Source organism: Ranitomeya variabilis, chromosome 1, assembly GCF_051348905.1.
Source record: "Ranitomeya variabilis isolate aRanVar5 chromosome 1, aRanVar5.hap1, whole genome shotgun sequence".
In the NCBI taxonomy this organism is placed as follows: Eukaryota; Metazoa; Chordata; class Amphibia; order Anura; family Dendrobatidae; genus Ranitomeya; species Ranitomeya variabilis.
In genome coordinates this window covers 960,269,386-960,283,394 of record NC_135232.1, presented here as the reverse complement: position 1 = coordinate 960,283,394, position 14,009 = coordinate 960,269,386, and the positions used below count along the sequence as shown (strand labels likewise).

General features: G+C 39.5%; 1 protein-coding gene across 2 annotated transcripts in view; it reads left to right on the top strand.

Moving 5' to 3' along the window:
* The window catches only part of NR3C2 (nuclear receptor subfamily 3 group C member 2), a 440,438-nt gene that overhangs the window by 401,887 nt on the left and 24,542 nt on the right, over positions 1 to 14,009 (top strand). For both annotated transcript variants that reach the window (XM_077279302.1, XM_077279303.1), the window contains exon 8: positions 5,686 to 5,843. In XM_077279302.1, the coding sequence (XP_077135417.1) occupies positions 5,686 to 5,843 (158 nt within the window). The remainder of the gene's footprint in view (positions 1 to 5,685; positions 5,844 to 14,009) is intronic.

Sequence of the window (14,009 nt, the reverse complement as noted above, 5' to 3'; positions counted from 1 at the left end):
ACAGATTTCAATTTAAAATACAAAGCAATCTACAATGAAATCAATATAATACAATGACGGGGTTTATCTGCAGAAATATGTTAGGTAACTACTTTAGCTGATGCCAAGGATTGTATTGTTCTTAATAACAATAGTTATTGCAGCTGTACAAAATAGTCTCAATGGCTAGATTGCAGTTTACTATCACTACAATGTTTACATAAAGACTCCTTTAATGTGGTTGAAAAAAGCTGTTTTTTTTTTTTTTTAATATTTACGCCATTTCCCTAATGATGATAATTTTTTGTAAATGTATGGATGAATGGGTAAATGACTAGTGCTCCCATACCTAAAAGGGCACCTCCTGGGGTCTGGGGCAACAACATTTTTGAAAAGGTGGTCCAGATCCTCAGCAGAGCACTACTTACAACCGTATACAAAAACGGTTTAAACTTTTTGCAGTGGTCATTTAATTTTTTTTTTAGGCGCTTTTTTGTTTTTAGTTTATTTGAACTCAAGTTGGGTAAGTTATCCAAATTTTAAACTCAGGTGAACCTCTAAAGGAGGTCCAGGCTAGCCAGGTTCATATTCATAGGATTGTAACCGCAGCCAGTTATCCAAAACCATCATGTCCTCCATGTGAATTAAAAAGTCCACAGATTTGAGGGATAGGTGACCTCCAGTGTCTAGGGATGATTTGTCTTGTTGCTGCTAAAAATAATCTTAATAAACTTTTTCTGATGGATGAAATTGAGGTAGGAAACACAGAGACATGTGCTGCTTGAGGTGTATAACAATGTAGTACCAAACAGGTTATTAAAAAAGGTCAAAGATGGCTCCCCAAAGTTTAATAATTCTAGGACAAGACCACCATATATGGATCATACTACCCCCATCTGAATCTCACCTCTAACATCTGTCTGAGGTCCCAGGGAACATGCGGTGAATGCGTTCTGGGGTCCTACACCACCTGGAAAGGATCATGTAGTTAGTTTCCTAGATATGACAAGAAATGGAGAGTTTATGGGTAAGTGTAAAGGCAATACTGTGGGGGGGACCTCTTCCCTACTGCACAACCGGTCAAACTTGGTCAAAGGTCTTGTCCAAGCCTCCCAATTTGGGATCGAGTAATAGAGGCTATGTATACGGTTGTACTGTATCTAAACATGAGCACGACTCATACCCTTTGAGTCTAGATTTTCAATGAGTTTTAGGCCAGAGGCCGAGGTGCTGTCTCATTAGGGAGATTGGGGCATCTAATAGTCCCAGAAATCTGAATCAATTACAGTGGGCTTTTAGTTAGTGATGAGCAAATATACTCGTTACTCAAGATTTCTCGAGCACGCTCGGGGGTCCTCCGAGTATTTTTTTAGTGCTCGAAGATTTCGTTTTTCTTGCCGCAGCTGAATGATTTACATCTGTTAGCCAGCATAAGTAAATGTGGGGACTCCCTAACAACCAGGCAACCTCCACATGAACTTATGCCGGCTAAAAGATGTAAATCATTCAGCTGCGGCAAGAAAAACTAAATCTCCGTGCACTAAAAAATACTCGGAGGACCCCCGAGCGTGCTCGAGAAATCTCGAGTAACGAGTGTATTCGCTCATCACTACTTATAGTACATTTTTATTAATAATAAATACCTTTGAGTCCTCAATAATGCTCCCTATTCACCCCAACACAGTTAAAATTGCCATCTTTATTATTTCCTTTAAGGTGCTATTTTTACATTATAGTGGGCAAAGTGAAGGTCTTTTTTTTTTTTTTTACCGTGTTTGGGCAGAATAGTGGCATTATTACAGCACTGCTTTACTACTGTCTGCTTAGGGAGCACAAAGGTACACAGATTTGGGTATCATTAGCATGTGGAGCACAAAAGGGGCATTGTCTGTGCACATTCCTACAGTGTAGGTTAACAAAGGTAGCACTATAGTGGGCCATGTAGGGTATGTTTTTTTCGGGTGTACTTTTATTTTCTGAGTCAGAGCTGATGTGCCATGCTCAATATTGGTCATTATCTGTTTGCCATTATTATTTTGGGTGGCACCATTTATTATTCAATATTATTTTTAAGGGCATTTTCTGGGGCACTATGTTTTGGAGAATAACAATAGTTATGACACCATTTTTTCTGACTTACAATATTTGGTTGCACTATACAACACTGTATCTATAGTTATAGGTGCAGCACCAGGAACTCAACTGGGGTTAGTAGCAGCTTTTGTAGATGAAGAAAAAAATCAAAGATGTCTGGGAGGCAAGCTTTGCAGATGTACAGTAAGTTGTCATGGTGGTCTGGACCAGTTAGATAAGGTGGGAGATGCGCGTAACTCTAATCAGCAAAGCATTTACTTTAAAACAATGTTCACATGTTGTTTTTTTGCTGCAGCCAAAGCCTGATCTCTTGGCTTTTTTTGCTGGAATTTTGCTGCTTTTCTTGCTGCGTTTTTCAAGATCCCAAAGTTTAGCTTTGCCTCCACCATACAAGCATGAACAATGCAAGGTGTTAGGGCACCAATGTAAGACATATGTGAAACCATAAAACATTTTTTGAAAAAAGGGCAAATTGAAAATAATGTTTAATGGAAAAACATTTTTATGTCTGGAAAAATAGACTATTCTGAACAAAAAAGTTTCATTGACTTCATGAAAAAATCTACAATTACAAATGTAACAACAACAGTGGGAGTTGAATTGGTCTGAAATAGTTTACCGAAGATATTAGCAGTGCACTTTAAAGGTACCTTCACACTGAACAACTTTCCAACGAGAACGACAACGATCCGTGACGTTGCAGCGTCCTGGATAGCGATATCGTTATCGTTGTGTTTGACACGCAGCAGCGATCTGGATCCCGCTGTGATATCGTTGGTCGGAGCTAGAAGGCCAGCACCTTATTTCGTCGCTGCTCACCTGTCATCGCTGGATCGGTGTGTGTGCCACCGATCCAGCGATGTGTTCACTTGTAACCAGGGTAATCATCGGGTTACTAAGCGCAGGGCCGCGCTTAGTAACCCGATATTTACCCTGGTTACCATTGTAAAAGTAAAAAGAAAACAGTACATACTCACCTTCTGATGTCTGTCACGTCCCCCGGCGTCCACGCGCTGCTGCAGGGAGCTTTCCCTGCACTGACTGTGTGAGCGCCGGCCGGCCGTAAAGCAGAGCACAGCGGTGACGTTACTGCCGGCGCCGCTGACACATTCAGTGCAGGGAAAGCTCTCTGCAGCAGCGCGTGGACGCCGGGGGATGTGACAGACTTCAGAAGGTGAGTATGTAGTGTTTTTTTTTTACTTTTACAATGGTAACCAGGGTAAATATCGGGTTACTAAGCGCGGCCCTGCACTTAGTAACCCGATGTTTACCCTGGTTACCCGGGTGCTGCAGGGGGACTTCGGCATCGTTGAAGACAGTTTCAATGATGCCGAAGTCTTTCCCCTGATCGTTGGTCGCTGGAGAGAGCTGTCTGTGTGACAGCTCCCCAGCGACCACACAACGACTTACCAACGATCACGATCGCTGGTCGTGATCGTTGGTAAGTCGCTTAGTGTAACGGTACCTTTACACATTAGTGGGATATTCAGTTGCTCAGGCAATTGTTTACTTTACACTTATCATTAATTTAATTAAATTGTATGAGGAGATCAAGACATTTTGATTCAAACTTGAGACTTAACAGGGAGTGTGTTTTCATAGTTAGATATAAAAATCATTCATTGCTTGCTGACCATTTACAGGATACCTGGGAAAAATAGCGATATTCATCCCTAACATCCTATATTTTAAATGTCAAACCTAAGGACAGACATAGAAACTAATATTACTTAACTATAATGGGGGCTGCTGATACACCAATGGAAGCTAAACAGACCCCATTTTGAAGGGATACGTATGATGGTTTTTGTATCAGTCATTCAACAAATACAGTTTGCAACAAAACTGATGGTGGTTCTGGTGACATATTCCTGTATGGATAGTGGTTCTGATGACTTATTCATTTACTGATGTTGGTTTTGGTCAAGTAACCCTGTACTGATGGTGGTTGTGGTGACCTCTTCATGTAGTGTTGGTTGTTGTGGTGCTGTATTCATGTACTATTGATGGCTCTGGTGATGTATTCACATAGTGATGATTGTTCTAGTGCTGTATTCATCACCAGAACCATCATAAGTACAGGAATTCAAAAACCAAAATCGTCATCAGTACATGAATATATCATCAGAGCCATTAACAGTGCATAAAAACGGCACCAAAAAACCACCAACAGTAAATTAATAGGTCACTAGAACCACCATCCGTACATGAATACATCCCAAGAACCATTATCAGTAAATAAATTGTAAGGAGCTGTAATTTCCCCATAGTCAGCTCCTTATATCCACATTGCCAGCCGCCTCTTTTAATGTCCCCTTAGCTAGACCCTCTTGGAATTTCCCCATAGCCAGACCCTTATGTTCCCATAGTTAAACCCTCTTGTGATGTCCCCACATCCCCTCTGATGTCCCTATAGCCATCTCCTTATGTCTCCATAGCCAGCCCCTCTTAGATAACCTCCATTAATTGGGAAAATAATAGAATAAAAATAAAAGCTTATACTCACCTAATCCAGGATCACTGTCCAGCGCAGCTTAGTCTTCTCTTCCATCTGGTGCAGCAGTGGGCGCTGTACGGCGCGATGACATCACTACATCGCGACGTCCTATGAGGAGCCGACAACAACATTCGCACATTTACAGACATAAATACAATTGTGTGGGGAAAGAGTGACTGCCGGGGCACAGGCAGAGAGAGGCCATAATTGTGCTGAATGCCTGCAGTTGGAGCAAGGTGACAGACGACCGCAGACATTCAGCAATGTCAGGATTTTTTTTACCTCAGGCAAGCTGGAGGTAGTGCCCCAGGCAGGTGCCTACCTCTCATCCCAGCCCAGGTTCAGGGTCACTCTTTCCTGGGCCTTGATACACTCCATAAAAAATACAATCAATACTGACCCTGATTTCAAGATGTTAGCATTTATGTGAATGGAGATTTCAAATTTATACATTTAATGGTATATCTGATGGAATGTCATGGCAATCATGTTCTGGCAGTATTGTATTACTCACAATTGTGGATGGTGACATATTTGTTGACATATTTGTTTTATCTGTAGTCACAAACTATGAAACAGAAATGGCAAAACATTGTGTGTTTTGCCTATTACATAGTGTTTCATATACTTCCTATACCATGGAGAATTGGAAGTTATCCAGATCAATAGCACAACTGTGTTCAATAAGCCCAATCCACGAATCTGGGCACTGTTCCAGAATTTTGTGTTTCAACTTAGTTCAGTTTGTTTGTCAAATTCCCTTCTATTATATTTGCCAGCTAAAATGATATTGGTGCAACACTGTAGAAACTGTAGTGACAGAAAATTAGCATGGGGAACGTTATTAAAATGACTGAAGGGCTATGAAAGTACTGAATTAAAAATCACATTTTGTGATTAAAAAGTGTTCTGTGTGGTTATCCATTTGTATTTTTTTTTATGTTGCTGAACACTTTCTATATATTGAATGATGGGCCATAAGAATCAAATTTCCTCTCCGTTTGATATGCATATATAGGTATAGAAATGTGCTTTGGCTATGCATTTTTTGCTATCTTAGTATGCCTCTTAACATTTAGCACAATGACTTCTTGTTTTGTTTTTTTTCAACCAAGTTCCCAAAGATGGACTTAAATGCCAAGCTGCGTTTGAAGAAATGAGACTGAATTACATTAAAGAACTGAGGAAAATATTAATGAAGAGTCCACACAGTGCTGGACAGAGCTGGCAGCGATATTTCCACTTAACTAAACTCCTTGACTCCATGCATGATGTAAGTGACTCTCGCACATAGCATTCATTTTATCTCCTCCCCAATGATAATGCATGAGCAATGTTTGTTTGAAAAGTGCTAGTGGTCAGTTTACTTCTCTGCTCTTCCTCCATGACTAGTGTGTGGGGGTTCACGTTAGCTAAGCCACCCACAGTTATTCCATACTTAATGTAATTTTTGGACAGTAAGACGCACTTTTTAGCAAAAATAAAAAGCTTACTAAAATAGTATGCGTCTTATACTTTGAAGGCAACGTCCTATGATCAAGGAGAGAACGCTGACACCGCATCCTTCACAATCACTGAGAGAACTATACAGCTGCACAGCTCTCCCTCACCCAGCCTAACACTGACCAGTCTGCTGATCGGTGCAGGGCAGGAGAGAAAGCTACAAGGTTCTGTACATCACCAGATCTGCACAGATGTTGAAGGTTCTGACTAATTAAGTGTGTATGCACTGTGTGCTGCAGAGAGTTTAGCATATCACAAGCCCAAACTTAAAACTGATTTTATACATATTAAAAAATCAGTCATCCATGAAAAAAAAAACACTTGTTAGTAAAAGTATAAAGAGATCAGTAAGTACATGGTGGTGATTGGGTGGGCCTGCTGGGAAAGCTGACAGGTTCCCTTAAATTATTTTGAAATATGTTTTCCCATTTCCTGCTGTCTAGACATAGGGATACGTCTTGTAGTAAGGTGCATTTTATAGTCCGAAAAATTGCGGTAACTTGTAAGATCAGATAATTTACAAGTTGACATGAAATTTTCTTAATAAAAAAAACAAATAGCTGGTTCCTTCTTCTGTTAAGATTGTACACAAGAGACATGACAGTACTGATCCACTTATCGACTCTTCTCTGAAAGCCATACACAGGCTCTATACTTCATACATATCTGGCAGGGGGTGTCTTAATGTGGAATGTAGGGCAGCCAGGTAGTCAGGAAGAAGCATTGGCCTACAGTTACTTGCACCTGAAAAAAGTGCACTTTCTGATCATATGTTTCTAATCCTAATATAGATTTCACATTTTCCCTTACTGGCTCTAGTCTCAGACTACAAACTGAAATAAAAAATATAATAAGGAGAATAATAAAATATTAAAACCAAATGAAATCTAAGTTCCATCACTTGTTTTATTAAGAGAAAGGAATTAATTTCTAAATGTCCCTCTGGTTCCTCACATTTATTACAGATGACATCAGTTGGCTGGTCAGATAACAAAGTGATGTCACCACACCCATCATGACAGCCTTTACCGGGTGACATTGTACACAGGCTGGGGACAGCTAGATGAAGGGAATAACTGTTCAATTTATTATTTGCATTTATAGTCTTAAAGGCAGTCTGTCACCCCAAAAACTCAAATTGAACTATTTAGACATTCATATAGGGGACAAGCCCTATAAAAATCATATTTGTACTGTAGATTTAATTAACTTCATTTTATATGAAACAGTTTTACTAGATATATAAATGTGGGTGCTTTGGTGCACCCTTAGTGTGGCCAAATGTTCTGCATACTGTTCTGCCTCCTCGTTTACCATCCTCCACACCTTGAGGTGATTGACAGTGCTCATTGTGGAGTGCTGCCTGATTTAAATTCCCACTGCATGGTGAGAGCACACATAATGTCAGTGCGTGCATGTCAGTGCTCTTCCTTTTCCTGTGTCGAGCAACCACTCGCTGCAAAAAGGAGCACTAAGCAGTTGGTAGCTGATGGTAACAGGAGAGGGAGATTAGCACTCGCACTGTATGTGTGCACACAGTTGGCCACTGCAGTGTCAGTGTGCTCTTATCTCTTTCTCCTGTGTATAGCACACAGGATCACACAGCTGTGGACAACCAACGCTGTCCATACAGAACGGACACACTGACATTTTGCATTCTCATCTTCCGCTCCTGTCAGCGTCGGCCGCCCACTTCTTTGTGAGCCTACGTGCAGCAAGCAGCTGATGCACACAGAAGAGGAATGAAAAGGCACCTCAACACACTGACATTGTGTGTGCTCTCAGCCCCTGCAGTGTTGGTGTGCAGGGCTGGGCATTTAGATCAGGGAGTGTTCCACAGTGCGCACAGTCAAGGGGCTGACGATGGTAACTGAGGGGGCAGAATGGTGCACTGAGCCCTTGGCCACGCCAGGGGTGCACCAAAGCCCCCTCATTTGCATATCTGATAAAACTGTTTTTATGTAAAATAAAATTACTAAAATGTATACTACAATTCTGATTTTTATAGGGGCTAAGGCCCCCATATGAATATCTAAATAGTTCAGTTTGAGTTTTAGGTATTAGACTCCCTTTAAACATTTATGGATTTCTTCAGTTTACACTTTACAGATACTTTTTGCTCTGATTTTCTTGTACCATTAGTATTGTAGTGTATATATTCTTGTATTTTGTCTAGGGATATTCCTCTGACCTTGCCTTACGTGAGGTATGTAGCTGGTTGAAATGATTTATGTGAATATTGCTAAATCCTTTTATGTGACATTTTTATTTATTGTAATGCGTAATAAATACTGCAGAAGAAGTTAATTTGTGGCCGTACTGGACTGTGATGTTTACGACTGTGCTACCTGCTTGATTTTGCCAAGTTAAAATGATGTGCTAAGACCCTTTATTTCCTTGTACATGATTCTAGAGCTGTTTTTACTTCAGTGTAGTTTTGCTTTTATGAGACTGAAAAAACCTGTGGTAATCTATATCTTGGAGCAGGCAGAAGTGATCTGTGTCTGTCTTGTTGAAGCAATATGTGGTCACTTTATTTGATGCTGAGCTCAACTTTTGACTGTACTGAGGCTTGTTATATAGCTGCTGGCATGCGAGAGTACCTCTGACTCCAATGTGTGTTCATTATTTATGTTTCATACGCGATCATAGGGTGAGCGGAGTTCACTTCAGGACATGCCGGAATACTACAGCTTGGTGTTGTTTAAAGAACTTACATATGGAATTATTTTTCTGGAGTGTTTTTTTTGCTCCTTCTCTTTGAAAAGCACTGTAGGAGGCAGAAGATAATATTCCCCTGGCAATGACATATTTTGCTAAATGCATCTTCTTTATACAATGGCAGTCAGACAGTTAGTCATTTATATGAACAGAATAGGTTGCAGAGGTGCTTTTAACTGCGGTGCACATACAAATAGCTTGCCAAAGTTTGGGGTCAAAGCTGCATATACCCACATTTCTACACATTTCTTAGGTCACGTTCACATTCTCAGTATTTGATCAGTATATTACATCAGGATGTGTAAGCCAAAACCAGGAGAGGAACAATCAGAAATAAAGTATAATAGAAACACGTCACCACTTCTGTATTTATCACCCACTCCTGGTTTTGGCTTACAAATACTGAGGTAAAACACTGACCAAATACTGAACGTGGCCTCACAAGTCATGGACATTTTTTATGTTTACCATGCTCTGTAGACCTCATAATGAACTTGTCTTGTGTGCTCCAAGTAGATACATACTATAAGGTTATGACTATTAAGACATTATGGGGGGTTTTTGCCCCCAAGATAAAATGTATACATAGCCAAGATGGACATACATCTGATAGCTGAGTGCTTTGGATGTGTAGGTAGAATATCAGTGTTCTCTTCACACATAGAGACAAAACAATTAAAAAGGGAAAGATGACAACAAAGTACCACATCAAGGCAGGAGGTAGAGGAAGTTTTACAACAATATGTAAAAAAGAGCCAATGAATCAAATTCTATTTAAATTGATAGTTGTAGCAAAAAAAAGTTAATATTAATAATTTGGTGCATCTAATATAGTTTTATATATATATATATATATATATATATATATATATATATATATATATATAGCATAGGCTCAACACTTAGTCACATTACAGCAAAGTTATAGATGATATAATAAAGTGCATAGTGCTATAGTGCAATCTGTCGTAATGCAGATTGCCAGGAGAGCAAGGGGTGCAATAAAACCTATTAATTGACTGCAACAAAGAAAAATGAATGCATGAAAGTGCAAGGTGCCTTGATGCAATTTACCCTATACGATATAGCCATCAAGTTGTGATTGGCCCTGTTTGGGTTTCTCTAGTTTTACTTTAATTGGAAATAAAGGGATAGGCTAGAACTTGCTAACTTTAAAGGAACACTAAACTCATAAAATCCACAAAAAAGGTGTAAAAAATATCCTGACATTCCTGCCTTTATTTTATTTATTTTTTCCTGTGATCATACTTTGTCTCATATTTAAGTTATAACTGAAAATATATAGAAAGATCACTAAGCCCCACCCTGTTGGCTTAAGAGTATGTGATTTCACCAGGCAACAAGCTAAAGATCAACCTGATCAGCAGAAAAAAAATGGTGTTTTCTGCAGGATTTATACAAGACTGTTTCAGGAGCCTACAGAAAATGACTAACAAACAGCATGGGCAGCTATACTTCTTATTCAATCTATTAATTTATTAATTCATTTATTTCTAGGTTTAGAATTCCTTTATTAAGAGAACCAGAAAGCACTTGCATAGGGGTAATGTGTGCTGGTAAAGGGTGAATTGCAAATATCTGCAAGGTGTCTGGATAGACTGAAGGTGTGATTCTTACGATTATCACTTCTGTAGAAAATCTAGTTAGATCTCATTGGGGACTATTGTAAAACTGTTCTTACATCTGCTGTGTTAATTGTTGCGATATCAATATTTTGACAATTAATAGATAATGTAGAAACAGTTGCTTTTGTTACCGCTGTACTTCAAGAAACCAATGTAGAAATTCTACTAAAACCAAGAATGGACAAAGATTAGAGTTGAAATTTAACTTTTTTTTGTACTTTTTCTCTTTTTATGATCCACTCTGGCTTTGACTTTACATAAAAATAGGGAAAAAATTAAATCTGTATAGCATTTGTAAACATAATTTAGGGTCCCACAGTCCAGTAGGTCCAATATCTGCCACCATTTGGTGTGAAGAACTGTATTGAAACCTGTGCTTAATACTAAGGTGAGCAAAACTTGTCATGTATATGGTAAATGGAGGCTTCTCTGAGTAACTAGCAGTATCTGTCAACCAAACAGATCTTTCATTAAAGATAGACTATGTATGACAGAGGTCACCACCCACAGCTAAATTTACCGTACTTCATTTTATCAGGCCTTGAAAATTTATTTAAAAGCTGATTGCATAAATGTGAATATGGCCAGTTAGATATAACAACTCTTTAATGTAGCAGGTCAAATTTATATGGAATCCAAGAGAAAACAATAAAATGATTACCTGTTCGGACACCCTGTTAGAGTTATTGTATCCTAGAGACATTGCTTCTGTTTTCTCGTGCTTTAAGAAGGCATCATTCTACAACATTGTTGGAAAATCTAATGCTACTTTCAGAATTAAAAATACATTAGAAATCGTGAGGCTAATCTATCAGTAATAATGTTACATCTTAGCCCTGGGGCACATTTGTACCGAAGGCATTGTTAGGAGCCTCCATCACAAGTTCGCAGTTTTTAGAGCTAAAAATCACGTTGCATGAAGCACTATTTTTCCAAGCAAAACAGATCCTGACCCTATTGGATGCCTTAATCTCTGCTGGCGTCAGATGTGATGACATTGTGACCTCTTTCTTGCTTCCACTATTATTGTGTCCCACGATGCAGATGTGAGCGGAGCCTTAGTGAATGTGCATTTATAAAATCCCTCCTAGAATGTGGGCATTCCTGCAGCACAATTTAACATTGTAGTATGCACTTTCCCTGCACCTAACACTGCAAGTGCATGTAAAACGGTTGTCTGGTAATTGATATTAATTGCTATCCTTAGTGTAGGTCATTGATATCCATTTAGTGGGACACCGGGCACCACTGCCGATCAGCTGCTATCGGTGCTGGTGATGGCCGGATGAGTACAGTTATGGAGCAGAATTACACAGCCGCGTGATCTGTATAGTTTCTGCATTGGGGCACTGCGGATCCATGCCTATTCATTTCAATATAGGTGGATCTACAGTACCTGCTGCTTCCATTATAAAGTTGACGGATATGGAGCTCAACCCCGTAACTGATCACATCTAGGTACCGAGAACAGCTGATTGATGGAGGTGCCAGGTTTCGCACCTCCAGTGATCTGATATTGATTACCTACCCTAAAGATAGGCCATCAATATAAAGTACTGATGTTACTCACATAGCTCTAATCCAACAGAGGGAGCCCTGAGGCTGCGTGCCCCATCATGCCATTCGGTGTGGTCTGTGACCATTTCCACAGAGAAATGCTTGTCTGTGTTTGACTGCTTAAATATAATTTTCATATCTTAGAGGAGTAGCTTCGGGTCAGCGACGTAACATACTAATGGCGTTCTCTGTAACTGTCTCTGAGTCCCCCATATACCGTATCAGAAAATGAGATCTAAGTTTGGTGCACTAGAAATGTTGTATATGACTTAAAGAGGAATAGGAGCCAGCACCCATCAGACATTCATGTTATATAGTTTTAATTTGACATAAATGACTCATGGTAATACCTCTATTGTGACCCACGAGAGTTGTTATGTTTCTCTATGGCAGAAAAGGTTGTGTCCTCCTGTATTCTGTGTCTTTCCATATTCTACATGCAGCTTCATATGTAGAAAATGCTCCTTTCACTTGTGTGTATGCAGCTCAACAAGTCCTACATGGATCCTGGGAGCAGTGGGTAATATACTGGTAGGGTGACCTCTAGTGGCATCTACTGTGTTACATGTCTGCTGTAATCTGACTCTAATGATCTATGACTGCAAACTTGTTGTCAATGCAATTTACATTTGATGCAAAGTTAAATACAATTTTAAACACTGGGAAGAGGATAATGGTAATTGTCCAATACTTCCATATATATGCGTTAGTGATATGAGCTTTCCTCATAAATTATATTTACATATGCTTTGTAATTTTTAAGTTTAGAGGTCCTTTAAAAATGGCAAAACAATGAATAAAAAGTAAAGATTGAATTAAAAGCACCATTCAGAAATGCTAACGTGCCTACATGGAGCTCCACAGCAACTTCACATATCCACTCATAGGCTAATTGCAGTAAAGTCATGATCACTGTCTGATGTGTATAATTTCCATATTAAACTTTGTGAGCACATATTTATAGAATTATATACAGAAATATTCACAATTCTTTTCACATGGGAATTAATGCTATTCTCTTTCTGACTTTCTTGGTATTTTTTCTCATTAGGAAATGACCAAGTAGTCCGACACTTTTATAGTCCGCTGCGTTTAGTGTCAGTAAATGTCTGTGCTCATTTTATGCTGAAAAGTAAACAGTAAAAAGCCAAATTTGGGAGGAAATATAAAGTATTTCATGAAAAATAAACCTCTCCGGGCTTTACTTTGAGGATTCAGAACTCCTGCATAAATATTTCTGACAACCTTCTGTGTGTGTGAGCATTACTGTAATATTAATAATTTTATTTATATAGCGCCAACATATTCCGCAGCGCTTTACAACTTATAGAGGGGACTTGTACAGACAATAGACATTACAGCATAACAGAAATCATAGTTCAAAATAGATACCAGGAGGAATGAGGGCCCTGCTCGCAAGCTTACAACCTATGAGGAAAAGGGGAGACACTAGAGGTGGATGGTAAAAATTGCTTTAGTTATTTGGACCAGCCATAGTTTAAGGATCGGGTGTTCATGTAAAGCTGCATGAACCAGTTAACAGCCTAAGTATGTAGCAGTACAGACACAGAGGGCTATTGACTGCATAAAGTGTATGAGAACACGATGCGAGGAACCTGATAATGTTTTTTTTTTTTGTTTTTTTAATTAGGCCACACAGGGATAGTTAGGTTAATGCGTTGAGGCGGTAGGCCAGTCTGAACAAATGCGTTTTTAGGGCACGCTTAAAACTGTGGAGATTGGGGATTAATCGTATTAACCTAGGTAGTGCATTCCAAAGAATCGTCGCAGCACGTGTAAAGTCTTGGAGACGGGAATGGGAGGTTCTGATTATTGAGGACGCTAACCTGAGGTCATTAGTGGAGCGGAGGGCACGGGTAGGGTGGTAGACTGAGACCAGAGAGGAGATATAGGGAGGTGCTGAGCCATGGAGTGCTTTGTGGATGAGGGTAGTAGTTTTGTTCTGGATTCTGGAGTGGATGGGTAGCCAGTGTAATGACTGGCACAAGGTA